The sequence below is a fragment of the Cicer arietinum genome, chromosome 3 (genome assembly GCF_000331145.2).
Source record: "Cicer arietinum cultivar CDC Frontier isolate Library 1 chromosome 3, Cicar.CDCFrontier_v2.0, whole genome shotgun sequence".
NCBI classification, from domain to species: domain Eukaryota; kingdom Viridiplantae; phylum Streptophyta; class Magnoliopsida; order Fabales; family Fabaceae; genus Cicer; species Cicer arietinum.
This window is the reverse complement of record NC_021162.2, coordinates 59,892,730-59,920,301: the sequence shown is the minus strand read 5'-3', so window position 1 is coordinate 59,920,301 and position 27,572 is coordinate 59,892,730. Positions and strand designations below refer to the sequence as shown.

The window sequence follows — 27,572 nt, the reverse complement described above, 5'->3', positions numbered from 1 at the left end:
AAGCATTACATGAACTTTTAGCATATGAGAAATCCTTTTAAGGTGCATGCTTAGTTGAAAGGTTATTTTGTGCATTTAAAACTTAAATGTTATGTGTTATCTGTTAATTTCGGTTGGTGACCCTTTACAACTATTGTGGAAATCTGGGCTTTGCCCTCAGATGAGAGCCAGGACGATCCTACCGGTTCGTACCCTACGGACGGGAATGGAGATGGGAACGCGTGATTGCAGTTACATTAGGAGGATCTCACGGGGCGCGTGGAGATACTCAGGGTGTATAGCTTTTTGGTAGGATGATCAGATTAGGATGATGTATAGGAACTAGGTGTCCTTCTTTTTGGATTGGAGTATTTTTAGTTTGGAAAACTGTACTTATACTAATATTGTCAGTTTGACTTTTTACTTGAATGGGTTCCATGTACCATTTGTTGTTGTGTAAATGTTTTGGATTTATAATTGGAGAAACTCTTCCGCTGTTTGTAAATTATAATGACTCAATTATTTATCCAAAGGCATTTTCCTGATTTAATCCTTTGCTCGCTAGGTTGAAAACCTGAAAAGGCAACCTAGGCAAAAATTAGAGCATCCCGATGGATTGAAAACTTGGAAAAGCGGTCCATGCAAAAGTTAGGGATAACAAAAGAATCAAGCATTTCAAGTTGGGGCAGTTATTATTCTTAGAAGTTCTAAATTACAAGAATGACTAGCGTTTGTTGTCTCTCCAACTAAAGCTAAACACACTCACCACATTGTAACCCCTGTCTCATTTGTTTTATTGCAATGAATGTACATTTTCCAATATCATTGTTCGATGTTGTGCCTTACACTTTTTCTAAACAAATTTAGTCTCATTGTTGTTTGTTCAAACGTTTTTAAAAAAAATGTTATTTTATGATAATAAATATGGGAATTTGAAATATATGAAAATATAAAAAAAATATCTTAAATATTTTGACGCTTGAAAATATATACACGGAAACACGAGATATTGGGTGTATAAAAAAAATGAAGGGTAAACATTTTAAATAATGCGCATTTGATTGACCACAAGAAAAAGTGATTACACAAGATATACTAGAGTCATCATATAAAGAACGATTGTTATCATTGTGGATCCATTGAATCTTATAAGTGTATAAATTGTCATTAAATATAAACATTTTTTTAATTTATTAGATACATTTATTATTAATATTTTTAAACATACCCCTTATTAATACTATTAATTTGTCTTACAATATAAAAATCAATATTTTGTGAATATCATAGATTTGATATTTGCGCAAAAAAAAAATGACAAATATTATTTCAAGGATATTGACACATAAAATGAACATATTAATTAATATGTTAACTTTTTTTAATAAAAAAAAATATTGATGCTTAAAAATGGTTATTATTTTAAAATGAAATGTAAAATAAATAATATCTAAAAATCTGATATTAATTTTTAATTAAATACATATTATATATAAAATTAAATAGCATTTTAATACTACATCAAGTTTTTATATTATTTTTATTTATATTTCATTTTAAATAGATCATAATTAAACATATTTGAAATGCGCAGACAAACGAATGTTGATGTACCGTATTTTCTCTAGTACAGTATAGTGTATAGTTTAAGTTACTAATATGATATAAATCATCAACGTTTTACTATTATGAATATTTTGCTAGTACGATAAATTGACACAAGTGGAAAATATAGTTATGTGAAGTTCAAGATAGAACGGTATTTATTTTGATTCTAAATTTAAGTGATTAATAAGATTAAAAAAAATTAATAATTGAAAAGTGAATTATATCAAGAGATATATAAACTTATATAATTAGTTAAATAAATAATTAATTTGTGTATAATAATTAACTAGTGCAACTAATTAAACAACCAACTAAGATTAATTAGAATATTAGTTAAAATTAACTAAGAAATACTAAATCTTACAATGTCAACTAACTAAATCTTCTCTTCGGTCACTATTATAACAAAATAAAATTACTTTTGCGAATAGTAAAAAATGTAGTTAACAATAAATAATTTTCTAGATTTCATGTAAAACACAAGTTAAATTTAATAAATTGCCTCTTTTAAAGTTAACCCTCAACTATTAATATTAATTATTTTGAAATTAATGAAATGTGTATTATCGATGTTTGAATTGTAAATGCACCATTTTAAAAAAATTTGATAAAAACTTAAAGGAAAAAACTCAAGATTGATTTTGACTGTGAAAACAGAAAACGGATAACGTTGTTGGTTAGTTAAAATCAACAATTTAATTTATCTATTTAACTAGATAATCAAACATATTGAAAGTAAATAAATAATGAAAGAGATACCACACAAGGATATATTCTGGTTCACCCAACTTGGCTTACGTCCAGTCCTCACAACTGTGAGATTTTCCACTAAGTGTTCAAAACAAAGAACTTTCTTGGTTTTACAACACCTAGCTCATATCAACTTTGATCTATTACAAACTTTAATCATTTCCATCCAGAAAGAGATTAATCATGTCACCTATCAACCTTGATAAGATTTCACAGTTCACCTTTTAATCATAAAAGGATTTCCTACAAGTTTACTCAAAAACTATACTTCACATTATAGTATCAAGTTTACAATGATATGATTTAAAGTGTTTTGTCAGAATTTGAGAAAGTTCAACACTTGTTTGAGTTTTGATTCTTTTGATAGAGAAATACAATAGAATGATTTTAGGAATCAAATGAGAAAAATCAGAATTGATTCTATGTATGTGGGTGAGAGACTTTCAAGTATGATTGTAAGTAAGTGATGGATTTTCTTATCACTTGAAGTTATGATTTTTTACTTGAGTTTGGGGTTCCTTTTATAGGCTTCAAGGAGGTTTAATGATAGTCAAAAAGAGCCATTTGTAGTTCTATGTTAGTCTTGATCAAAGACCATATTTTATGATTAAAAAATGTTCAAGTATTTGAACACTTTTGAGTTATGTTTGACTGGTCTGGATTTCTTTATTCTTAACTGAGATGATAATTTGTTTATACACACAAACATCTCAGATATGTGCTTAATTGATTCAGATTAAGACTGCCTTTTGTGTCGTGCAAAACAGGCTGGAGAATGATGAAAATATGTTGGAGAATGATGTTGAATATTCTGGAGACTGATGTGAACTTTTTGCAAATTGATGTTATCATTATGGAGATTGATGTTTAACATGTTAGAGAATGATGTTAACATGCTGGAGATTGATGTTAACATGTTGGAGAATGATCTTGATTGACGTTAACATACTAGAGAATGATCTTGATTGATATTAACATGATGGAAAATTGTCATTCTTGAACTTGAAGGATAATCTTGTTTGTTTTATCATGAGTTGTGCCTTTTATCCTTTGTTCTTTTTGGAGTGTTTCTATTTCAATTGTGAGCTTTGTATATTCCTTGTAGAATAGTGGAAATGTACTTGTAAATCGTAGGAGCTTTCTTTTCATTAAAGGATGACTTAAGGAGTCTTGTTGTAATGAAGTTGTTGAGAATGTTCTTCGTTTTCCAGTCTTTTGTCAAGAAAGTTCTCTGTTCTATTTGTATGAGTCTGATTTTTTATCTTTGAAAGTTGTTTGCCAAGCTTTTCTTCTTTGCATTTTGGATTGATTATTTGCTTAGATGAATCCTTTATATTCATTGAAGAGTACTGATTATATGATTGTGAAATCCAAAAGCAATGATAGTAAAATCCATAAGCAATTTCTTCTTCAACTGAGGAGATCATTTGTTCTTGAAATTTTAGAATTATGGAGAACGTTCTCCATTTTCTAGACTTCTATCAAGAACGTTCTCCGTTTTGCCTTTGTATTTTTGTTTATTTTTTAAATGATCTTGCTTCTGATTTATAGCATAGTGTAATCATTAATTGTTGTATTTGATCATCTTCTTCATGAAGATGCTATCTTGAAGATGAAATAATCATTCTCCTGAATAATTGATATATGATACATTTCTTTTGAGATTATTTCATTATTGAGTGGATACTTATGCACTTTGATGAAGTGAATGACTTTTTGCTTGTTCATTTATGCAATTCATGTTCCTTAAATAAAACTTAAGTGCAATAATTAGTAGACCACCATTCATAAAATTTTATTTCATAAGGTTTATTTTCATTAAAATATACATCAAAAATATTTTTGCGCGATTTTTTTATAAACTATTTTTAAGTTTTATATATATCCTTTCAAAGAGATTTGAGATGTTTGTAATACACCTTACTTGATATCAAACAAAATATAAATAAAAAATGGTTGAAAAAATTAATATATTTAAAATGTATTTGAATTAATTTATTTGAATTCATGTATTAATATAAATATTTATTAAACTATTTTAGAAAATTTATAAAAATATCTCAGGATATGTTTATAAATTGCTTTAAACTAATTTTTATAAGTTATTTTGGATAATTTATGAAAATAACTTATAATTTACATTTAAAAAATTAAATTAATTTTTTTATTATAAAAATAACTAATATATAGTATTTGTGTCATAAATACTTATGCTACATAATGTTTATCCAAACAAAATATTTATTTAGAGTGTTTTGTTTCGATGCATAAATAATATAGTGAGTAATATTTGGAAAGCTTATTTAGTCAGTAATGTGACTCATAGACTATCGTACTAATTTAGATTTTCAATTAAATGTATCCCATGACTCAACTATAGCTAGCCGTTTTCATTTCCATTTTGATTTTTGAGTATAACCCTTTTTTTTCCAATATACAATGTTAATAATTAATATTCATTATTTTTTAAAATAAATATTGTATTTGACCATTTAACATAGATTAAATTTTTAAAAAGAAATTATAAATAAAATAAAGAAGAAGAATTTTAGGAAATAATTTTTATAAATTGTTGATTGATTCTAATTATAATAAATGCAAAATAAAAAATAATATATTGAAAGTGATGTATATTGTATTAATTAAAGGGTGTCATTGATAAAAAAAAAAAAAAAAATTTGCATTGTAAACTAAAATGACAATTATTTTAAGATAATAATATTGTTAGTATTTTATGGATCGTGGAAAATGAAGTTATTACATGATACTTCATTTTAAGTTATTACATGATACTTATCTTGAAATAAAAAATTCTATTAGTAAGGATTTATTTCATATACAATATTTCAATATGATTAATGATAATTTATCTTTTGTAATTTTTATTAGTGATAATTTATTTTGTATATGATATTTTAATCTTATAAGTGATAATTTGTCTTATGTATGATAGTTATTTTAAAGTTTTATCATTGAAAATTTGTCATATGTATTATACTTATTTTTACTTATTAATTAATAAAAAATAATTTCAAAAGAGATTATTATGCATGTTGAAAACCTACGACAAACTTTCACATAATACCTTATATCAATATCAACCAATACACATGTATTATTCAACTTTGCGTAATCTCGATTGTATCAACATATTATTGACTTGAATTTTTCACGAGTCAAGATTGGTTCTTCCATCAAATTTCGCACTTAACATTATAACTATATACATATTGTAACTGTGGATCAAATAGATTTCTATGAAAGAGATGTAAGTTATAAATGACCACTTAAGTATAAAGTCTTTAGTAGTCAAGACTATTCCAACCAACACTTTCACAATATATCACTTTTCTTTCTGGCGTGGAAAATCTAACAATATGTCAACCACAAAGCATACTAATAATTCTATTTCTCTAGACCCTACCAAACCTCTAATACCATTATTTGAAAAAAATAAATTATAGAAATAAAAAAATACACAATTTCAACACAAATATAATTTGGAAACTATGAAACTACGACCATTGTCTAAACACAACTAGAGAATAACACATATGAAATACAAAGAACACATGTGAAATACATGTCTTCACAGTTTCCAACACAACCACACTCTCTAGAGCAAAAACCTGAAATACATATCACAATATTGTAACACAAGAGTATAAAAGAAAAGAAAATAATCATATACAAAATAAAGTATTTTTGGTCGATGCATTTAGTAACAAAGAATAGTAGTATGTGTGTATATATATATATAGCATTAGCCTCCATCTTGATTTATAATACTACTTTTGCCCCTAATTATAATTATCAGTTGAAAAAAAATTGCCCATAAATATAATTACTTTTTCAATTTAGTAGATGCATTTATTATTTTTTTATCAAATATACCTCTTATTATTACTACTAATTTATCTTGCAAAATGAGAAGTCAAGTTTAACCCATCCAAATACAAATGTTGTTTTATGAACATTAACGCATAAAATGAACAAATTAACAACCCTACCAACTTTTCTTAATAAAAGTGAAAAAAACAATAAATGATTATAATAAAGAATAAAGTTCGTATCAGTTAATGTGAGGCTTCTCAAAATTCTTCAATTTCAACCAAATCTAAGATATTTCTTTTCCTGTTATTAAGGTATGCAACCGTAATTAATATATTTCTTTTAGACAATGCAAAATTAACCAATTCAATTATTATACTATAATCTTTAAATATTATAAATGAAGCATTTCGATATGATTTTTTTTACCAACATTAAGAAAAATAATATTGTTTATATAATGAAGAAAATTAATATTTTTTATAAGAGAAATAAGTTTACGAAATTGTTCTTATCAAAAAGATTTAAGGGCAAAATTAAAAGAAATAGCTCGGGTGTATATATGAATTAAGAAAAAAAAATGATACTCAATATTGTTAATCTATTATTAAATTGTGGCCTGTTGCTAAAATTAAAGGGAGTGGATTATTTTCATTGAATTTTTTTTACATTTTTCTAATTTCAACCCTTAAATCTAATCATCTCTTTCTTTTCTTTATATTTTTGAACTCTCTTTTTCTCTCATGTTTCAAGGCTTGGATTAATCCATTTAAGAAATATGGAGAGAGTTTCCATCAGAGAGAATCTAAATCCAAAACTAAATGTTATTAAAGTTTGTAGGATAATTGTATATTTTTGGCTTCTTGTTTGAAAAAAACTTTGAATTTGTAGGAGAATCCAAATCCTAAATTAAACTTTGCTTTGAGATTAAAATTTAATTTTGAGATTATAGAATAGAAACCACACCTGTTTTGTTGGTTAATTAAGTTCCCATGGTTGATTTATATATATACACACACACACATGTGCATGCTATGCACATTATATATTTTTATCAACACGGCATGTGCACGTTATATATTTAATTGTTCGCGTTTTGCTTGTTTGATTTTGTTTTAAGATGTTCATTGGTTGAATTGAAATTAGTAGAATATATAAATAAATAAATAACACAAATCTAACTTTGTTAAAATTGAAAATGATTAGTTTGATGCTAACATACTTACTATCCTCAAATTAATAGAAAATAAAACATTTACAAATTTGACAAAATCAAAGCGATCAGAATACTCACGTCTTCACATTTGTAGTATTGATAATCAAATCATTGATTGAATCTATAATACATTGAAGTTGATTTATTAATTTAAATTTAACGAACACCACAACAAGACTAAAATTAAATTACGCTGCACTAAAATGACAGATAAAACAATAATGTACCAAAACTATAAAACCACAACAACAACAAAAAGTGAAAGAAAAATCATATCTATATAAAAACAATTTATTTAATAAAAAGTGAAAAAAAATTAAGAAAAATAATTATTTAGTAACTTAGCTAAATAAAATAGCTTATAGTTTTTTAAAAAAATCTCTAAGAAACGAATTACGAAATCTCAAAATCAATATCTTCTTTTATAATCTTTAAGAATCACACCATCTCAAAATCAATATCTTTTTTTTTATAAATTCTAATAATCACACCGTTTTCAATCTACTACAAAATAGTACACCACATATGATAAGTAATTAGACTCTACTTTAGTTATAGATGAATTGTTTAAAAATATCTAAATTGAAGTCGTGACTAGAACAATTTTCTTTAAAATCGAGCACTAAATTACTAAAGTCTAATCCTAGTGGAAACCAAGGAATTAACAACAACAATAACAAAAAAATACATATATATATATATATATATATAGTACTCCATTACTTGTAATACAAAACCCACACTTTTGTGCATTGGAGAATGACACAAAGTTTTGCATCTCTCTCCTTAATTATATAAACATCCTAAATTAGTCTTGGCCCTCTTCCTCCTCCACCTCTTCTCACTATGCTTCCTTATGAGACTCTTGAAGAATCAAAAAATGTATTAGGTAGAGATCTCACACTTGGTGAGACACTATGGTTCAATTACTCGGTCAAAAAATCTGAGTTTGTTCTTCATGGCCACAATACTTTATTCTTGTGCATCTTTTACTCTATAGCCACAATTCCATTCATATTGATTGAACTTAGTGGACACAAGAAATTGAACAAATACAAGATTCAACCTTCAGTGACAAGGTCATTTTGGGAAATGTTCAAGTGCTACAAAAATGTTATGTGGACATTCATTGTTACAGTTGGTCCTCTTCAGATCATTTCTTATCCTACCATTAAGGTATGCAATCCTAATCAATATATTTCTTTTAGACAATGCAAAATTAACCAGTTTGATTATGTATAAGATTTTCTTTTACAAATATTAAGAAAAATAAAATATTTATTATGTGTAGAATAATTTTTCAAAAGTTTCTTAATTATAAAAAAATATTTAAATGTAAAATTAGAAAGAAAAAAATTAAGATATTAAATTTTATTTGTTGTCAAATTGTTTAAATGGTCACAGATTTATTCTGAACTCTGTTACAAAAATACTATAAAAGTTTGTATTTTGTAGGATAATTGTATATATTTGACTTTGTCTTTGAAAATTATTATAAAAAAAAATAGATTTTTTTTTTACATTTTTTTCTAAATGAAGATACTGTTTTGAAATTTTAAAATAGAAAGCACATGTCTTGTATTGTTAGTGAAGTTCCCATGGTTGACTTATATATATATATACATATAGCGTGATGTGCATGTTATATATTTTTTTTTATCAATGCTGTATATGCGTGTTATTGAATATTGGAAAACAAAATTAAGTGAACATCGAGCTATATGGTATTTCTTAAATTTCTTTTATAAAAAAGTTTAAAGACACTTTTGTTTCTCTTATATTTAATTGTATACAAAAAATATGATGAAATATGTCACATTAATAATTTTGTATAGCATAAGATATTTCCAACATTTAATTATACAAAATAAATAAATGTTTATGCAGCGCGTCACATCAATAATTTTACATGGTCAGATTCTAAGAAATATTACAAATGAAATAATTTCAAATAACATGAGTACAATATAAAAAAAATTACAAGACCAAAAGCACTCTTAACTTTAAAATTAATTTTTACTTTTTCAATTAAAATAAAATTTTAATATAATCCATAGTTTTTGATATAAATTGATTTAATAATAATAATAATATTAATAATAATAATAATAATAATTACGTAGAGTATATAGTCGACTATCAACATGTGCAGAACATTTGCACTGGGTCTCTAGAGGACTCTAAAAAAAATTTATAGTATATTTTAATTTTGAAAAAATTATATTAATATTTTAATTTTATACTTCGATCACTTCGATCGGTCTAAAATTTTATATTTATACATTATGTCTATAATAAATATCTATTTTACCATCAATGTGAGTTGATGACAAATTAAGGACTGCAATATACAGATAACAATCACTTAAAAAATATTTAAAATTCTGAATCTTGATGTTAGAGTATATAATTTTAGAGAACTAATTTTTATATTCAAAAGAAGTCTAAAAAAAAAATATTGAGATAATTCTAATAGAGTACATGGTAAAATTCTAAGAAGCAGACAAGGTAAGAGAGTTGTGAAGAAAGATAGAAATGACATTTATAATTGAAAGGCATATGTATTTCAATAATCAAATATGGGTAGAAAATGAAATTATGTATGAAGGGATAATAAAGGTGGTTCAAAATTGATATCTTATTTTTTATAAGTTATAAGTAATTATTTTAATGATAATTTTCAACATATAAAATATATGCAAACAAACTAATGTTAATTTATTTTTATGAAAAATCATTAATTGTTTTAATATATTGAAATAAAACATTTTTGAATAAAACTAAATATTACATAAGTATTAAAAAAATTATACCAATTTAATATTACAATAGAATTATAAAAAAAAAATTAAAATTCAAACATAAAGTAGTCACATTCAACATTAACAACAATATACATACATCTAATTAATTATATGTGAATGACGATAAGCTTGTGCTTTTTGCTTTCAGTGAGATAGAATGTTTAAAATTTAAGTTGAAATTTTATAATATACAAAAATGACTAAGTTCATAGTAGACAAAAATGAGGAACTTATATTTATAGTGCCTATTCCTTAAAAAATAATCTATTATATATATTGTGTATATATTAAAAAAATTGGCGTTGGAGGAGATATAATGATATAATGTCGTACACTCTTATCTAATCTATGTGCATAATGCATCAAGAGGTTACTAGCCACACCATATCATTTGCCTTCTTTAGTGGCCAAAATTTAACAAGTTTCTCTCATTGCAGAATACTTTATTTTCGTGGGCCATTATTGAATCATTATAAACTATCACGGATCTTACTCTTGTGTGAGGGGCCATGGCCCCCAACCTTTATAAAATCCTTTCATTTTTATATATGAATCGGGGTGGAAATAGATCAAGGCTTTGAAAAGTAGTAGTCTTATTTACGTTTTATTTTTTAGGTCTAAATCTGGCTTACGGCCTATTATAGGTTTTTTTTCTGGTCTAATCTGACTTTTTTAAAAGTTTGGTCTGGTCTGGAAGTCTATTTAAAAGTCTTATTCACATTAAAACATTTAAATCACTCCATATACCAATATCAATGTACATATCTATATATATTAAACAAAAAATAATTTTTCTAACAAAATAATTTTTATAAAATCTGAAACAAACATCCTTTAAACCCTAAAAAATAATTTTTGGTGTCAAATAATAGATTTTTTTTCTAAAACAAACACACTCATTATTACCTCTTAAACAAATATAAAACGACTACTGAGTGATTGACTAATTGAACAGCTACCGAATATGGAATGACTACTTAATATGAAATACTTACTGAGTGATTGCCTAATTGATAGAATTTAAAATAGGAAATAATATTATTAATATAATAATAATAATAATAATAATAATAATAATAATAATAATAATAATAAATAATAAAATATATATAGGTCGTCCTGTCAGACCTAATAGGTTTTTTTTATAAGCATGACTCTGACCTATTTAAATTAATAAACTTTAAAAACAGTCAGTAGCCTTTTTATTAAATAGGTCATGTCAGACTATAAGTAGGTCAAGTCATAGACCCCTGACGGACGGTCTAACATATTTTCATCCCTATATGTGAATAGTGTTTATCTAACAGGTTTTTTTTTATAAGTTTTTTTTTCACTCGAGAGAATTTTAATCTTTCTCAAATACACATATTGAAGAATTCGAATATATATTTTAACAAAAAATTTCTCTGTATTAATCAATTTGGATAAATATTATAATTTTTTGAAAATTTAGATGAAGTAAAAGCTCATTTTTAATATAATACTAGCTTAATTTAAAGTGACATCTATATTTATTTTGCAATCAATTTAAATACCATCTCTTAAAGTTATATGGATAAACACAAACTACTTAAATAAATTTATAAGTGCAATCATATAATTTTTTTCTTGTAGGTAATTTTAATAATTGGGTCTTGTACACATACCAACTATTTTAGAATATTGGGTATTAGCTAATGTGTGTGAGCCTATTGCGATATTAAATATTTTGAAAATTCTATTTTAATTTTAAAAATTGTATTTTTAATTAAAAAATATAATTTTAATAATTAAAAACTCAAACTACTTTATTTAAATATAATATCAACTTTTAATTACTTAAAAATATCATCCTACTAAAATTTTTTGAATATAAATTTATCAATTAAATCTTCATATTATATTATATTGTCTTCAAAAGATTTTGTTATATTATAAATAAAAAATAATAATAATTTGGAGCTTCTCACCAATTATAAACTGTACTGATGAATTAGATACACATATGTAAGGTTGATGATGGATGAGACTAATCATTTATACTAAATTCAAATAATCTTTTTTTTAAGTATAAATTTTTCATATCACTATAATTACATCGATGTTAATTGTTATTAACCAATAAAATGTGTCGTCAAACTATACCTCTATACCTCTAAAAATAATTCCATACAAGAATTTATTTCTAGCTATGATATCATGAGGGAATCAAGAGAACACTAGAAACAATAAATTAATGATCAAGAGATATTATATGCGTACTAAAAATCTTAAAATATAAGACTAATCATCTATATTAAATTCTAACTCATTCAAACCAGATTCGGATGATTTTTTATTCGTTAAAAAGAAAAGTCCTACTAAAAGTTTATATTTATACAATTCTTTTCTTTTTTTTTTTACAAAAACAAACCTAAGAAAATTCGTTAATAATCGTATTTGTCACATGCATATAGAAAAGTTCGTCATAATTGTACCATTTTATGTTCCCTCTGATATGTTGGTCCAATTATGTGTGACAAGTGACATACTGAGTCACTCGCTTGGTATTTTTCGCTATTGGCTCTAACCAGATTGCCTAACTTTGAGTTATAGAACATTTAAAAATTAATATATATTATTAAAATAAATCATTAAGAGTCGAATGATATATAATATATAAATAAATATATCGTATTTTTAGATTTAACATCATTAAAAATTTAAATATTATCTTTTGAATTTATTTTAAAATGATATTTTTTTTATGATTTTAATTAAAATTTTAATTGCAATTTCAATTTTAAAAAAATTTAATTATTGAAGTTAAAATTAAATAGATGAATCTATCAAAATTCTTAATATAATCAACTATAACAGATATCATAGTAATATTCATATAGATAAATTAAAAAAAAATTATTCATCAAAATATTCATAATATTAATATACATTATATTTTTTTTATAATATAGTAGAACTTGTCTTATTTATAGGTCGTCCGATTAATCAAACGTTGCAATTCGTGTTACTTGGCCAACTTCTTACCGTAAGGCAATAATGATAATTGTAATTAATAGAATGGATTGAGTTACAACCAAGGTTTCTCAAGTCGATAATGAATTGATTCATATGTCACAAAAGTGTGGATTTAACTTTTATCACGAAATGTGAAAATTTTATTGGTGGATGTAATCAACAAATATCTTTAATTCTCCATTGTGGTCTTTGAACCATAAGAAACTACTATTTCTTTGCGTTGTCAAAAAGAAGAGAAATTAATTATATATGACTTGAAAAAAAATAAAATATATACTTTTTTATTTAAAATAAGGTATTAATGAATATTTACATAAATTTTAGTATAATATAAAATTCTAAATAGTCAATTGGTGGATATCCATGCAAATATTGGGATGATTTTTACCCAACATCGAGGGTATCATATTATGACAACTATAATGTGTTCGTGGATACTCGTTAACATCTCTAACTAATGAGATATTTGTGCTTGCATGTATCCATACCAATAACAAATCTACTTAATCACCTTCATAATTATACAAAGATATGTTTGTGTATCTTTTATCTTAGTTTTTTGGATAATATAATAAATTGTTATTTGAAATATTTCCTTTTATTGTTAATTTAGTGTTTTTTAATATCATTTCATTAACTACTACAATATAAATTAATAAATACATGATAATATAAATGCTTAATAGAATGTCTGATTTTCTTATATGAACAAATAAAACAATGTTCAAAAAGTTATTTTTGTGTGAAATTTCATTTATTTTATTTTATTTTATAGATAAAATATTTTTGTTAATTTAATAACTATCCGTGTGCATATGCGGGTTTAGAAGACAATATTCTTAAAAATCCATCAATCACACTGATACACAACAAATACGAATACCATTTTATCCAACGAAATAACTTATTTATTTGATTGCTTAACCACAATTTTGATGAATTTATTTTTCACCACAATTTTGTGCAGTGGATTGGGATCAGGACTGGTTTGCCATTGCCATCAGGTTGGGAGATGTTTTGGCAATTACTAGTTTACTTTGTTATAGAAGACTATACAAACTATTGGCTGCATAGGCTGCTCCATTGCAAATGGGCTTTTGAGAATATCCATAGAGTTCATCATGAGTATAAAACACCACTTGGACTTTCAGCACCATATGCCCATTGGGCTGAGATTTTGATATTGGGCTTCCCTGCCTTTCTTGGCCCAGCACTGGTTCCAGGGCACATTCTAACCTATTGGTTATGGTTCATTTTGCGACAACTAGAAGCCATTGAGACGCATAGTGGGTAAGAGTCTCAACTTTTCTCCAGTAATTATCATTATTATTGCGATAAAATTACTCTAATATTTTATTCAAAATATTTAGTTATAATATTATAAAATTACAGTTAAGTGCGGCCTAAAGATAAGATCACTAAAGTAATACCTAAGATCTTAAAAAAAATAAAGTTTTTTATTTTATAAAAAAATCTCATATTTTATTTATTTTTAAAATTAAAATTAATTTAATAATGTCCCAATAAATATTCAATTGATTACGTTTACTATTATTTTAAAAATAAATATTAAACAAAACAATTGCATTGATTTCATAATTTATTTTGCATTTCAAAATGTATAAAAAAATCTATTTTGAATAAAAACTTAATAATTTTAGCAAAAATATTATTATGAGTATTAAAAAGTCTCCTTTAAATTTACCTTAGGTCTAAATATGTGTTGGGTCATCTCTATTACCAGTAATGATAATGGATTGGAAGATTTTGAATTCAAATTTAATTATTTTAATTATTTAATTGAAGTTGATAATTATGTAGAACATTAATATCACAAATTTTTATATGGTCAGTTAAACATAAATTTCAAGCAAGTTTTCCAAGTGGTTTGTTAGTCTAGAGGTTCTATTTTGGCCTTCTAAAGTTCTCTTTAGAAAGAAAAAACATAAATTTCAAAATTATTAAAAATGATTAACTTTAATCATAACAACATTAATTATAATGTTGAGAATATTTTTGATCAATATGCACGTTTAGAATCTAATCAAATCATTTTTAACATGTTAATAGATATGATTTTCCTTGGAATCCCACAAAATATATACCATTTTATGGAGGTTCTGCATACCATGACTATCATCATTATGTTGGTGGAAGAAGTCAAGGCAATTTTGCCTCAGTATTTACCTATTGTGATTACATTTATGGAACCGATAAGGTAAGTAACTTACTTTTCTTTTTTACTATTATTGATTCTATACATTTAAAATTTTGGTATATGTTTTTACCAAACACTATTACAATGTTTCTTACATCTATGTAGGGGTACCGATACAAAAAGCGAATGTATGAGAAAATATCTCCAACTAACACTTTCAATGTTCAAAACTACAAGGTGGACTAGTTTTTTACTGCTCTCACAAGGGACAATTTTATTTTTGGTCAACACTCTCATGGGACAACTTATTTGAATCATTTATGGTTTTTTTAAAGTCATTTAGTTTATTTAATAAATATGTTATAATATATTTCACAAAAAATATGTTATAATATTGTATTTATTATTACCATTAAAATTTATCGTAAAGTTGTTAAAAAGGAGTTTATTATTTAAATAAAGATTACAAAGTTACAAATGTAGGAAGACTTCACAATCTTCCTCCAAATATGAGGACACGGAAGTTTCTTTTAAAATTTATAATTAAATTGCAAATAAAGGATTGAAAATTGAAGATGGATGACCTTGATTTAGTCATATTTTTTTTAATGGAAGGAAAAATACTAAGGTGCAACGTAAGAGGAACAAGTTCACTTCAAGTCGGTATTAAGTAGCAAATTAAGTCTAACCAGAATGACATCTAAAATATGTAAGGAAAATTTCATATCATAACCTCTTCAAGTAAAGAGCATTTGTAGAAAAATTCGTTTTATGATGAGTGAGTCATATGGATGGTGCAGATTGAGTCGGGTGAGAGAAAACGCCACATTAAGGTTGGGTTAAAGTTGGTAGATTGGAGTATATTTATTTTGAACTATACAAACAATATAATTAGATCAGTCTCGACAATGACATGAGTTAACTGCATGTCTCGAGCCATTTGCATTTCCAAAGCAACACCCTTTAAAAACACCACTATATGCTGAGTTTGATGGCCCATAAGAGGTTTCTTCCACAAAATGTTGCGTCTAGGAGAATCTCTACATTGGCTTAAAATATTATCCATCCAACAATATTTTTTTAAGAGAAATGATTTGATTGATTTTGACAATTTAAAATGAAAAAAAAATTGTAGATATAGATTAGTCCATGTGTAAAGATTGAAAACCTTTAAATTTGAGTGTAGTTGAATTTGAATCTAAATTAAATTTGAATTACTAATTGACCACTAGGTATAGTCTCAAATAGATAGAAAACTTAGAAAAATTAGGAATCTTCTAAAACAAAATTATTTTTACACTAGAAATATTATGATCAATGTTTTCCCCTTTTATATTTTCTGATATCTCCATATACCGTTTATTTATTAATGTACTATTTTATTTTATTTAACAAAAACAGATTTCTTTTAATATTCATGTATACAAATACGAGTTTCTAAGTTTAAAAATAACAAGCCCGTCTAGCTCAGTTGGTAGAGCGCAAGGCTCTTAACCTTGTGGTCGTGGGTTCGAGCCCCACGGTGGGCGATTTTCTTTTTTTTTTATTTTTTCTTTACTACTTTTGTTTTTTTTCTTTTTTATTTTCCCTTACTACTTTTGTTTTTTTTTCCATAGCCGGAAACGTACTTTTGTTAAGTGCTTGTCGTGAAAATTCCCGTTTCACTTAATGGCTCTTCAAAAAATTATTTCAAGTGTAAAAGTCAAGAAATTTGTAAAGACACCCCCTATATCCAGTTTTTAAATATAAGGTTACTCCATTACCAAAACATAATTCTATTTTCTAAATATACTTTTAGAACCTCATTCACAAGAATGAATACAAAATTGTTAACATCATTTAAAAAAAAAATCAATTCTATTAGGTGTAAAATAAAAAGAACTAATAGCTCCTGGTTTTATAAAAAATTCTATTAAGTGATTGATATATGCAGTTAGTTTCATTGCAATTGTCAAACTGAAAGAATTGTTTGTTCAATTCAAACCAATAATTCCAGTTATTTACCAATGCATCCACCATTTGCATTCCATGACTTGAAATTGAAAGGAATAATGCCCTCATTGTGCAGTAGATATGAAAAAGATCTTTAAATGACAGTATGTATAAGAACTAGAAACATGTCCAATATTTCCTCTTTCAAAGTTACTAATACACTATCTTGCGTTACCTCGTCCTTTGCTGGCTAACTAGCAATTTAGCACAATCAAAACCAACAACACCATCTGTGTCTGTACAAATTAATAGCCACCAAAATTCGATAAGATCGAAGACAAAGCAGAACCATAAGGACTAATCCTGTTTTCAGCTCATCCTAGTTTCTCATTGATTTTTCCATGATAACTTGTGAAATGACTGAATCAAAGAGAAGAAGAGACCAAAGCTGATAACTTTTGAAGCAACACTCTTTTAACATCTATTAGTTGTCAGCACTAAGCATATGGTGCACTAGTATACTAGTTCAGGATGGAGCTGCCCATAACTTCACTTTCTTGTCAACACTGGCTGTGGCTAAAATCAAGACTTGTTCATTTCCTGCAAAATGCAATGTAGTGTTTAAGATACAAAAATTACATGCTGATTTGTATGAGATGAGGTACATTCTAAGGCATAATTATGATGGAGATACAAGTACATTCACTGTAAAGTTATCAACAAAGTTTTGTATTATCTTCTAATACTGCTTAGCAAAGACAAACTGCACGAAACAGATTTTGCTATTTTTTAAATTGTGTTTATGTATTTATTTATTTATTTCTGCTGGCCCCAGCATTTAAAAAATATGTTGGGAGCAATAAATTACATGAAAAATCAAATGGAGTGGAGAAAGATTAGCAGCTTTACCCATTGGAAGAGTTTTAGGCCCCCATGAAATGCCTGTGATGTCACCTGTAAGTGAAGAAAATAGCCAATGAGTGGAAGATCATAAATGGAAAATAATTTGATTTTTTTAATTTCAATAGTAGGAAATGTAAAAGATTTGATTCTTGGGCATACCATCATGGGCTTTTTCAGCTGTATCTAAAACCTTTCCAGTCTCAACACATAACCACTGCAATGTGGAACCATGGGTTGCAGCCAAATATTTTCCATCAGGTGAAATACTGAGGCGATCATAGTGCAAAGTAGTACCGGCAGAATCACGAAGAGGAATTGGGATCACCTTCAGTGTCTTTGGATCCTCATCAAGATGATAGCGAACTTCAAGATACAAGAACAAATACAGTGAGAGGAAATGATATAAATAACAACCTATTGAACCTAGTCTTTCAGATGACACGTATGAACATTTCCATAAGAATCCTAACCTTGCCTCAACCCTATGCGGGAGAGGACACTATTAATCAATCAAATAACCGAACACATTTTTCTTGAACTACAACCAGTGAAAATAAATAATATGGAAAAACATCATTTTATGCCATAAAATCTTCTAAAACTACAAATTTGAATTCTTCATTAGCAACATCTTATGTATTTTGTAAACGTTTAAACTAGTGTACACTGCAGGTTACTGAGTGGGCATAGGATTTTGACAGATAAAACCAAATTTTAAAGTGAAAAATAATCATCTTTCAAATTTTGCTTACCATTGATATTCCATATTCTCAATGAACCATCCTTGGAGGCTGTGATTATTTGCTCCGAGTTTGGAGTAAAGCATAACCAAGTCACTGCACTCTGAACAAAGAGAAGTAACAAAATCATTGATCATATCAAATCATAGTTTCATAGAAGACCTCATGAAGAAAGGAGAAGCATGTTTGTAAACTAATTTTATTTTCTCGAGCAAGTAAAACAATGGCAATGGGAGTTATTTATTCTTTCTGCCCCAAGGAAATATAGCATTTAGTCATACTACTGAATACATTTGATTTAATACTTGACGAAATATAGAATAAGATAAAAGCAATCCAAATTTATATATATTGTCTATGAAGACAAAGGCATTCCGTCAAACCAATCTTTTTTAATCCTTAAATATCTCCCTATCAAACATTGTAGCAATTATGTTGCTTTCATGGAAGACAACTCCATCATAAAATTAAATAATTGTCTAAAACACGAGTATCATCTTAATCAACACATGTAAGACTTCATAGTATCTTTATGTCACCACTTGTATACCACCATAAAATATCTTTACACTTTGGTTTGAAGCCCCTAGATTCATAGGTCATTCTAGATTCAAAGCTTCAAAACTCTTCTCTAAAAGGTCTTTTATTTTTCAACCTCCAAATGCAATCATTTGATCCTTCAAACCCTAGCATGATCATTTTTATTTACTCTCTCATCTCATACGCCCATAGCCATGTCACTGTGTTGGGAAGTCAAGCTCTCTCTACGTATGACTTTGCAATTTATGCAAAGCCTTATATTCTATTTCTACTTGATTTCATTTAAAGAAGAAATCAATCTTACTATCCTACCTCACTTTGTACATGATAATATGCTCGTTTCCTAGAAATATGTTAGCTATCATAAAATTAAATTACACAGAAATCACCATATACCGCATTTGATGGAAAATATGTTTAATTTTTTTGACTTGCAAAATCTATTCATCATGTCAAAATCAGGCTTCATTAGAATTCTATATCACCCAAAAATAGTAGTAACAATATTAAACCTTATGCCCCTTAAGCTGCATAACATTTGAAACTTCCTTGACAGATCCATCCTTTGCATATACAATCTCCCAGACCTGCAAGATTATAAACAATCAATACTGAAGAACATAAAAATAAGCATAAACAATGGTGAATAACTTTTTGGTGGCATAAATAGGTCGCAACGCAATTATAAGACTCATTGGTGCTACAACCTTTAAATTTGGTATTTCACCATTGTAGAGCCTTCTTTTACTTAGTCGGGTTGGAATCCAGATTTAGTCCTTGTCCTCAACTCAACAAGGACTAAATCTAGATTCCAACCAGACCGAGTAAAAGATGGGAGAGGAAGCCTCAATTAAATAAATTAAATAGAATTATACAAAAAATTCACCTTAACGTCTGCAGTAAACGCTGCAGCTGCAATGAAGCGCCCATTGGGTGATATAGCAGCCATGTTATTTTTAAGTTGATTTGTATCCACATGCCCCAAACTCTTCCCATTTTTTCCATGCCAAAGAATGATGTCAGTCCCTGAATTAGAAATCCAATGTTCGGACAGGGATTGTAGAAAGTCATTATTGAGCATTATGTTGAAGTGTAACAATAGTGATAATAATTTCATAAGCAATTAGCGTTAAACATAGAGCATTTATGTTACAGAGCAACACAAACCTCATAGAATAACAAAAAATTAGTTAATTTTATGTTTCGCATTCAGAAGTGCCTTTTGTAGCTGAAACCTTTACAGTATCTAGCAGTCAAATATCTAGAGTGGAAAGAAAGGAAACATATATTTAAAAGTATACTCTATTCAAAACACTCTTTGGACTTTTACCAATACAAGCCATTCTTTCTCCTCTAATTACTTCTAAGCAAAATCCAAATTCCCTTCATAATTGCTACATACTTTTAGGTGAGAATAACCTAATATATAGATCACGGACAAAAAAAATTCTTTTATGTTCCAATCTGGGTTAATATCATACAAATACCTTCTGAACATGAGGCAAATAATGCACTCCCATCAGCAGTGCCATAAGTAGCGGAGGTTCCAAACAGAGTAATTATTGCTTTTTTATCATGAACTTTGTGATTTTCCCACTTAATCTCCGGGAGAGGAAGCTTTGTTTGTGGCATATTTTCAGAAGCTTTAGGTTTCTCTTCACCGTACATGTATAATGAACAACCAGAGAGTGTGTGCGATGACACAACGATGGAGGATGCATCGTTAGAAAATGCAACTGCAGTTGGATGACCTCCAGCAGGCAAATTAATTCTCAGGAACCTGCAAAAGAGTTGAGAAATTGAATTTATGCACATGGAATATGATTGACATTAAATTGATATGAATAAGTATCAAGAGACTTTTGAAATACACATACTTGAAACTTTTACTTGAAGCATCGTCCAACTTAAATACTCTCACCACTCCATCACCACAAGCTGTTTGCACACAATATATATCGTAAGAATGTAAGAGAAAAGTTTAATAAATTATGCTCAATTAGTCATACAAGTTAAAATAAAAAATAAAGACTATTTGAACAGCTGGGAGTCCTAGTCATACTCACAGATGTCTGAAGGTACATTAGGAAACAAGAATGATACATGAAAAAGAAATGTCAACAAGAGTAAATACTTGGTGACAATATGGCAGAAAAATAAATTTTGGGTGATATGCTATGTTTGCAGCTGATTTCGTCCGGAGGGTCTTGAGTGGTTTTCCCAATTCCTTCAACTTCAACAGTATTTCTTACTCACTTGAATATGATTTTACCTAATGGAATAAAAATATTTTTATGGCTACTGAGCTCGTGATGTTTGAAGTATAATTTCTAATATGCAGAGGCATTGATTAACTATGTTGTGTTATAAACAGTGTTAACAAATTCATCAAACCGCCTCCGAAGTGCAATCTTTGACACATGTTCCAGTTCACAGTGCATCTGGTTTATGAAGGGAAGACAAAAAGGGACAAATAGAACACGTCTACTTTGCAAATAAATTAATCAAAATGAGGAAAGGAAGGAGAGACTCTATGTTCTCTGCAATAAAAATGAAGAAACCTATGAAAGGAGGAGCAGGAAGACATAGTTTGGTAATACTGCAAGAGGAAATTAAGGGGGAGAGATTTGTGAAAGTAAATAGTTCTTGCATGAGCGTGTGCCTATTGGTTATGAAGCACTGTGCAGACATGTAGACACCCCCACTGGTAAAAGTTTGAGAAATAGAAGTGATTGAACGTGAGCTGTGTCTATTGGACACAACAAATAAAAGCTTAAGAAAATATTAAAATAAACTTGGCATAATTTTTATTTTTAATACATTATGAGCTTTTGATTAGATGTCCAATAGACATTGCTCACCTAAGAGTTGCTCTTACATTTCTCTATCTGACCATTGGGATAGGAAGTGAGAAAAGTTTAAATACCTGTTGCCAAATTTCGTCCATCAGGAGAGAAGCATATCCCTGTTACTGCATCACCGTGGCCTTTCAAGGTATTCAAATCCAACGGATGATGCCTCTTGCTTTGATCCTTATGTTCCAAAAACAAAAGGTTAAGCCAACCAAAAACAAAACCATAAAATAAAGCACAGCAAGTCACTGGTTCGACAAATATGTTGTGACTAATTTCTTATACAAAACACCAAATAACATCTAAAGAGTGAAGACCCACAGCAACAACTTATGATCGTTAAGCTTCACCAAAATCCATGTAATGATAAAATCGAGAATTTCTCATCAATCATCAGATGTCAACTTCAATTTCCACAACAATATCTAGTAAAAATTTGAAGAAGCACCCTAACAACACTAACATAAACTTGAAAGTTAGCTACTTCCGTTAAAATCCAATAACCTACCCACCAACATAACCAAAACCCTGAAAGGAAAAGTAAGTTTCTAAACCAGAATTACACAATCTTCACAAACACCACAATAAATCATCAACATGGAGAATGGAAAAAAAAGAAGAAAAAAACACTCAATTCCCAATACTAATTTCCAGTTTCCAGAGACACCCTAATAAGGAAAAGAGGAGGCGTTTACTTTGTAAAAGTGTTCTGTTTTTCATTTCCTAAACTATGTGTTTATTTTACTTTGATGAGAGGCTCATGAAGTAAACCATTGTGATCGAGATAAGATAAAATGCTAGTTAACGAAGATGCATATCCGAAAACAATGAAAATAGTTTCTTGATATTTTTATTGTTTCTAGAAATGTAGACAATTGTTCACTTCAAAAGTTTCTCACCTCCTTATTAAAGATCAATATTAACACAAATTTTAGGAAATAAAAACAGAAAATGTTTTCAGAAGTTAAACGACCCCTTCGTTCACTTCAATACAACACCCCACTTTCATAATCTAAACACAGTCACAACTCAATTGATAAATTACTCAATTTCCATATTACCACCATATAAAAAAAAATTAACCCTACAAGCATTATCACCTCAAAGTTAAAACTAACCTTGGACATAAAAATCAAACAGTCAAACTTATCTCTTATCAAATCTCAGACACTCAATTCACGAACTACGATTAAATGAAATTAAAATCAATTACTAATATTTATTTAATTTAGTTTTTTCCCCCACATTATTACACAAATAACCGGTTAATAAAAAGCCTGGAAATTGACATGAAAGAGAATAAGAGAATTGAAATTGGAAAATGACCTTATCAGAGGAATGGTGTTTAGGGTGAGATTTCTTGTTAGGAAGGGGTTTTGAAGAGGAGGAGATTGGGTTTGGGTTTGGATTTGGATTTGGATTTGTGATGGATCGGACTTCAGATTTGCGTTGTCGGAAATAGGTGTTGAAGAAGATGAAGGCAATGATGGCACCGAGAAGAAGAGAAAGAGCAACAATGGGTAACACTTCATCCATTTGTTTTTTGTTTTGTTTCTGATCGGAGATTTGACGAAAGGTTTTTGGGTGAAAATGGAAATGGCGGGGTTTTATACGAAGAGGATGGGAAGACAAAGAGCAGCGTTTCGTCGTCTTGCACACGTGGAATATTACCACGCTATCCACCTTCTTCACTCGTCTTTCTTTTTCTTTATTTCTTTACTTCTCTCTTTTTTTTTTTTTACACCGATAGAAAAATAGAGGTTAATCATCTTAGGTTTAAGGATTTTTTAAATATATTAAGAAATATAGTAAAAAGACGTAGAAGATTATCTTAATTATGATTGAGCTTTTATTATTATTAATACAAAGTTTAATTGTGTATATAGTAATATAGAAAGAGAGAAAAATTAAAGTTATATTAAAAATTATGAACGGTATTTATTTTGAGACAATTTTTTTCGACTAAAATAACACTTATTGTGAGACGAAGAAAGTTGATGATTATGTAATTGTTTTATGATAACACTTATAATTATTTAGAGAAAATAGGTATGTATTATTAGTGTAAACAAATTTTATTGTGACATAATAATCACCTTTAATCTATCTTTCCGCCCTATGATTGGTAAATGTCATTCTTAAAAACTATTAAATAAATGGTTTTTATTTGTCGTTAGCATAGAAAAAGTTTATACTGACATTGTGTGTCTATTAAATTTAATTATCTGAAAATTGATAAAATTAAGAATATAAATAATCTGGGTAAAATTAGTTTATCCTATTTTGTTTCTCAACTTAATCTTTTAGGTTTAAATATGTCTTTTTTTTTTTCTTGTAGTTTTTTAGTTTAAAATTTAGGTAGTTTATAGGTTTTATTTTTGTTTCTCTTTTTACCTTCATTATTTTAATTGATTCTTTTAATATTAATTTAAAATATATTTTTTACTCTATTTTATATTTTTTCAACTACATCAACAAATAATTTTATTTACACTTCAAATTAAATCAGTTAACTTATCAACTATCCTTCATCGACTAACTTATTTGTTATTTTTACTTAACTCATTAAATATTAGCTAATTTATTCTTAATTTTTACCAAATATAACCTAAATCTAAAAATTTAGACATCTACTTCACAACTTTTGGGATTTTTTCTCACCATTTAAATTTGAGCTCAATTTTGCTAGTTAGTTAATATTTTCAACTTTGCTGCTGGGTCTCTCAAATGAAATATTTCTCTATATATTTTTCTCTTTTCTTTTCCCCTCTTATGTCATTCTTTTCAAACTCTCAAACAGAACTTTAAAAATGTGAATAGTGTTCGAGTCTAAAATATAATTGAATTTGGAGAGGAGTAGTGAGGATTGGTGTGATGCTATTAGTGGATCAATAATTTTTCGTTACTTAATTACTTTGAATTGAGTTTTGATTAAATTCTTCAAGTGTCTCAGAATTGTTGCCTCTTGAACCATTGCTAGTTTCTATTTAATTTATTTTTACTATTGCTTTTGGGAACTATTGGATGTAATAAATTAGTTTTTTATATTAAGTTAGTTACAAAGTTAGTTAGAAATTCTTAGTATATAAGATGTACTCTTTTCTATTCTTTATAATAATAATTCATTCTTTCATCCTTTCTTTCTTTTCTGTTATTTGTAATATGGTATCAGAAGAAAACTTCCGCAACCGTTTTTCTTCTCTGTAACAAACTCTTTCTTCTTCTTCTTCTTCTTCTTTTTCTTCTTCCATGGCTGTAACTTCACCTACTCTTGCTTCGTTGCAAGATACCACACATGACTACTATATTCATCCCAATGAGAATCCCTCTCTTGTTCTCGTTTCTCCAATTCTTGAAGGTCCAAATTACCATGGCTGGGCTCGTGCAATGGCAATGTCGCTGCAGATGAAAAACAAGTTTGGTTTTGTCGATGGTTCTATTCCTTGTCCTGATGCACCTAATCAAATGATACCTGCTTGGAAGAGATGCAATAATCTGGTGCTCTCATGGATCAATCATTCCGTTTCTCATGAGATTGCTACGAGCATTCTCTGGATTGATACTGCAGCTGCGACATGGAAAGATCTTAAAGATCGTTTCTCTCAAGGTGATTATGTTCGTATTTCACAATTGCATCAAGATCTTTATTCCATGCATCAATCTGATCTAACTGTTACTGCTTATTACACTAAAATGAAGATTCTCTGGGATGAGCTTTGTAACTATCGTCCTATTCCTGAGTGTCAATCTGTTACTTTGTGTTGCTGTGATGTTTCCAAAACACTGAAAAAATATCGAGACAATGATTGTGTGTTATGTTTCTTAAGAGGTTTGAACGATAACTACTCTGCTGTAAGATCTCAGATTCTCCTCATGGATCCTTTGCCTTTTTTGACCAAGATTTTTTCAATGATAATCCAACAAGAGCGGCAATTGCAGACGAGTATTCTTCCTGGATCTTCAGTTATGGCTGCCCAGGTTCCACAACAAGCTTCTTATCAGAATAAACCTTCTTATTCTTCTTCAAATTCTGGCAGAGGAAAAGCATCATATCAAGGCAATCAGCCTAGACACTCAGGAGGAAAGGTTGGTGTGAATAGGCAATGTACTCATTGTGGTAGGACCAATCATACAATAGACACATGTTTTCTGATTCATGGATTACCTCCTGGATTCAAGTCCAAAAAGGTTCACAATATTACCACAGATTCGACTTCTTCTGGTGATTCTTCAGTTCTTGGCCTTTCTCAGGAACAAATTCAGAGTTTACTAGCTCTTCTTCCTCAGACCAATCTTGTGAGCTCTCACAATGTGTCCACTTCTGCTCAGACTCATGGTAATACCTACTCTAAATGGATTATAGACTCAGGTGCCACAGATCATATAGCTTGTTCTTTATCCTATTTTACGTCTTATCATAGAATAAATCCAATCTCAGTGTCTCTTCCTAATAATGATTCTTCATTAGTTCATTTTTCTGGAACTATTTTGCTTACTCCAAAAATTACATTACACAATGTTCTTTTTGTTCCCAATTTTTCAGTTAATTTGATATCAGTCACCAAATTAACAAATTCTATGTCTTGTAAACTTGAATTTTCTGAGTCTTCTTGTGTCATACAGGACAAGTCATCACTGAAGATGATTGGGAAAGCTGAACAAAGGAGTGGCTTGTATGTCATGGTAGTGCCTACACCTACTTTCTTTGGACCCTTAGCTGCTATACACAATGTTAATTCTGTAACCTTCTCTACAATAAAGCCTAGTTCTGTTGATCTATGGCATTTAAGACTAGGTCATCCTTCTTTTCCTTGTTATACCAAATTCCAAAGCATGTATGGTAATATCCCAGATATCAAATATACACATTGTGATACTTGTCATTTTTCTAAACAAAGAAGATTGCCTTTTCAATTGAGTAATACTGTTTCACAAGCTTCTTTTGATCTTATTCATGTGGATATTTGGGGTCCATATGACATTTCTTCTGTTAATGGCTTTAAGTATTTTTTAACCATAGTAGATGATATGTCACGATACACATGGATAAAATTGGTGACCACTAAGTCAGAAACAAGGGCACATCTTATTAATTTTGTATCTTACATAAAGACTCAATTTGGCAAAGCTGTGAAAGTGGTTAGATCAGACAATGGCCCTGAATTCGCTATGACAGAATATTATAGCCAAAAAGGGATGCAACATCAACTATCATGTGTTGAAACACCCCAACAAAATGGAGTGGTTGAGAGAAAACATCAA

General features: G+C 28.1%; 3 protein-coding genes and 1 non-coding gene across 4 annotated transcripts; 3 read left to right on the top strand and 1 right to left on the bottom strand.

Annotated features, from left to right (window-relative positions):
* The first annotated feature begins 8,100 nt into the window (after positions 1–8,100).
* LOC101499136 (methylsterol monooxygenase 1-1-like) lies at positions 8,101–15,860 on the top strand. The gene is made up of 4 exons (XM_004492578.4): positions 8,101–8,560; positions 14,153–14,475; positions 15,256–15,403; positions 15,509–15,860. Exons 1-4 carry the CDS (start codon positions 8,231–8,233, stop codon positions 15,587–15,589), a joined length of 882 nt encoding a protein of 293 aa, XP_004492635.1. The 5' UTR covers positions 8,101–8,230; the 3' UTR covers positions 15,590–15,860.
* Positions 15,861–16,799: 939 nt separating this feature from the next.
* TRNAK-CUU (transfer RNA lysine (anticodon CUU)) lies at positions 16,800–16,872 on the top strand. The gene has a single exon. It is a non-coding gene; the product is annotated as a tRNA-Lys (tRNA).
* A 574-nt stretch (positions 16,873–17,446) lies between these two features.
* LOC101498818 (uncharacterized) lies at positions 17,447–23,931 on the bottom strand. Its single transcript, XM_004492577.4, has 10 exons — positions 23,637–23,931; positions 22,385–22,490; positions 21,336–21,396; positions 20,946–21,238; positions 20,345–20,484; positions 19,971–20,045; positions 18,931–19,021; positions 18,338–18,541; positions 18,185–18,229; positions 17,447–17,875 (listed from the first exon to the last, which is right to left on the bottom strand). The coding sequence occupies exons 1-10, from the start codon at positions 23,844–23,846 to the stop codon at positions 17,802–17,804; spliced, it is 1,299 nt and encodes a 432-aa protein (XP_004492634.1). The 5' UTR covers positions 23,847–23,931; the 3' UTR covers positions 17,447–17,801.
* Positions 23,932–25,535: 1,604 nt separating this feature from the next.
* On the top strand, positions 25,536–27,085 carry LOC140919887 (uncharacterized). The gene is made up of 2 exons (XM_073366777.1): positions 25,536–26,646; positions 26,934–27,085. The coding sequence occupies exons 1-2, from the start codon at positions 25,560–25,562 to the stop codon at positions 26,966–26,968; spliced, it is 1,122 nt and encodes a 373-aa protein (XP_073222878.1). The 5' UTR covers positions 25,536–25,559; the 3' UTR covers positions 26,969–27,085.
* Positions 27,086–27,572: the final 487 nt, after the last annotated feature.

Bases quoted from the DNA above. Each gene is read 5' to 3' on its own strand.
- LOC101499136 (XM_004492578.4), top strand. From the start codon at position 8,231: ATGCTTCCTTATGAGACTCTTGAAGAATCAAAAAATGTATTAGGTAGA. The intron at 8,561-14,152 runs GTATGCAATCCT...AATTTTGTGCAG, and splicing joins TTTCTTATCCTACCATTAAG to TGGATTGGGATCAGGACTGG. The intron at 14,476-15,255 runs GTAAGAGTCTCA...ACATGTTAATAG, and splicing joins GCCATTGAGACGCATAGTGG to ATATGATTTTCCTTGGAATC.
- LOC101498818 (XM_004492577.4), bottom strand. From the start codon at position 23,846: ATGGATGAAGTGTTACCCATTGTTGCTCTTTCTCTTCTTCTCGGTGCC. The intron at 20,485-20,945 runs GTATTTGTATGA...TTTCTAATTCAG, and splicing joins ATTTGCCTCATGTTCAGAAG to GGACTGACATCATTCTTTGG. The intron at 18,230-18,337 runs GTATGCCCAAGA...CTTCACTTACAG, and splicing joins AGCTGAAAAAGCCCATGATG to GTGACATCACAGGCATTTCA.
- LOC140919887 (XM_073366777.1), top strand. From the start codon at position 25,560: ATGGCTGTAACTTCACCTACTCTTGCTTCGTTGCAAGATACCACACAT. The intron at 26,647-26,933 runs GTAATACCTACT...TGTGTCATACAG, and splicing joins CACTTCTGCTCAGACTCATG to GACAAGTCATCACTGAAGAT.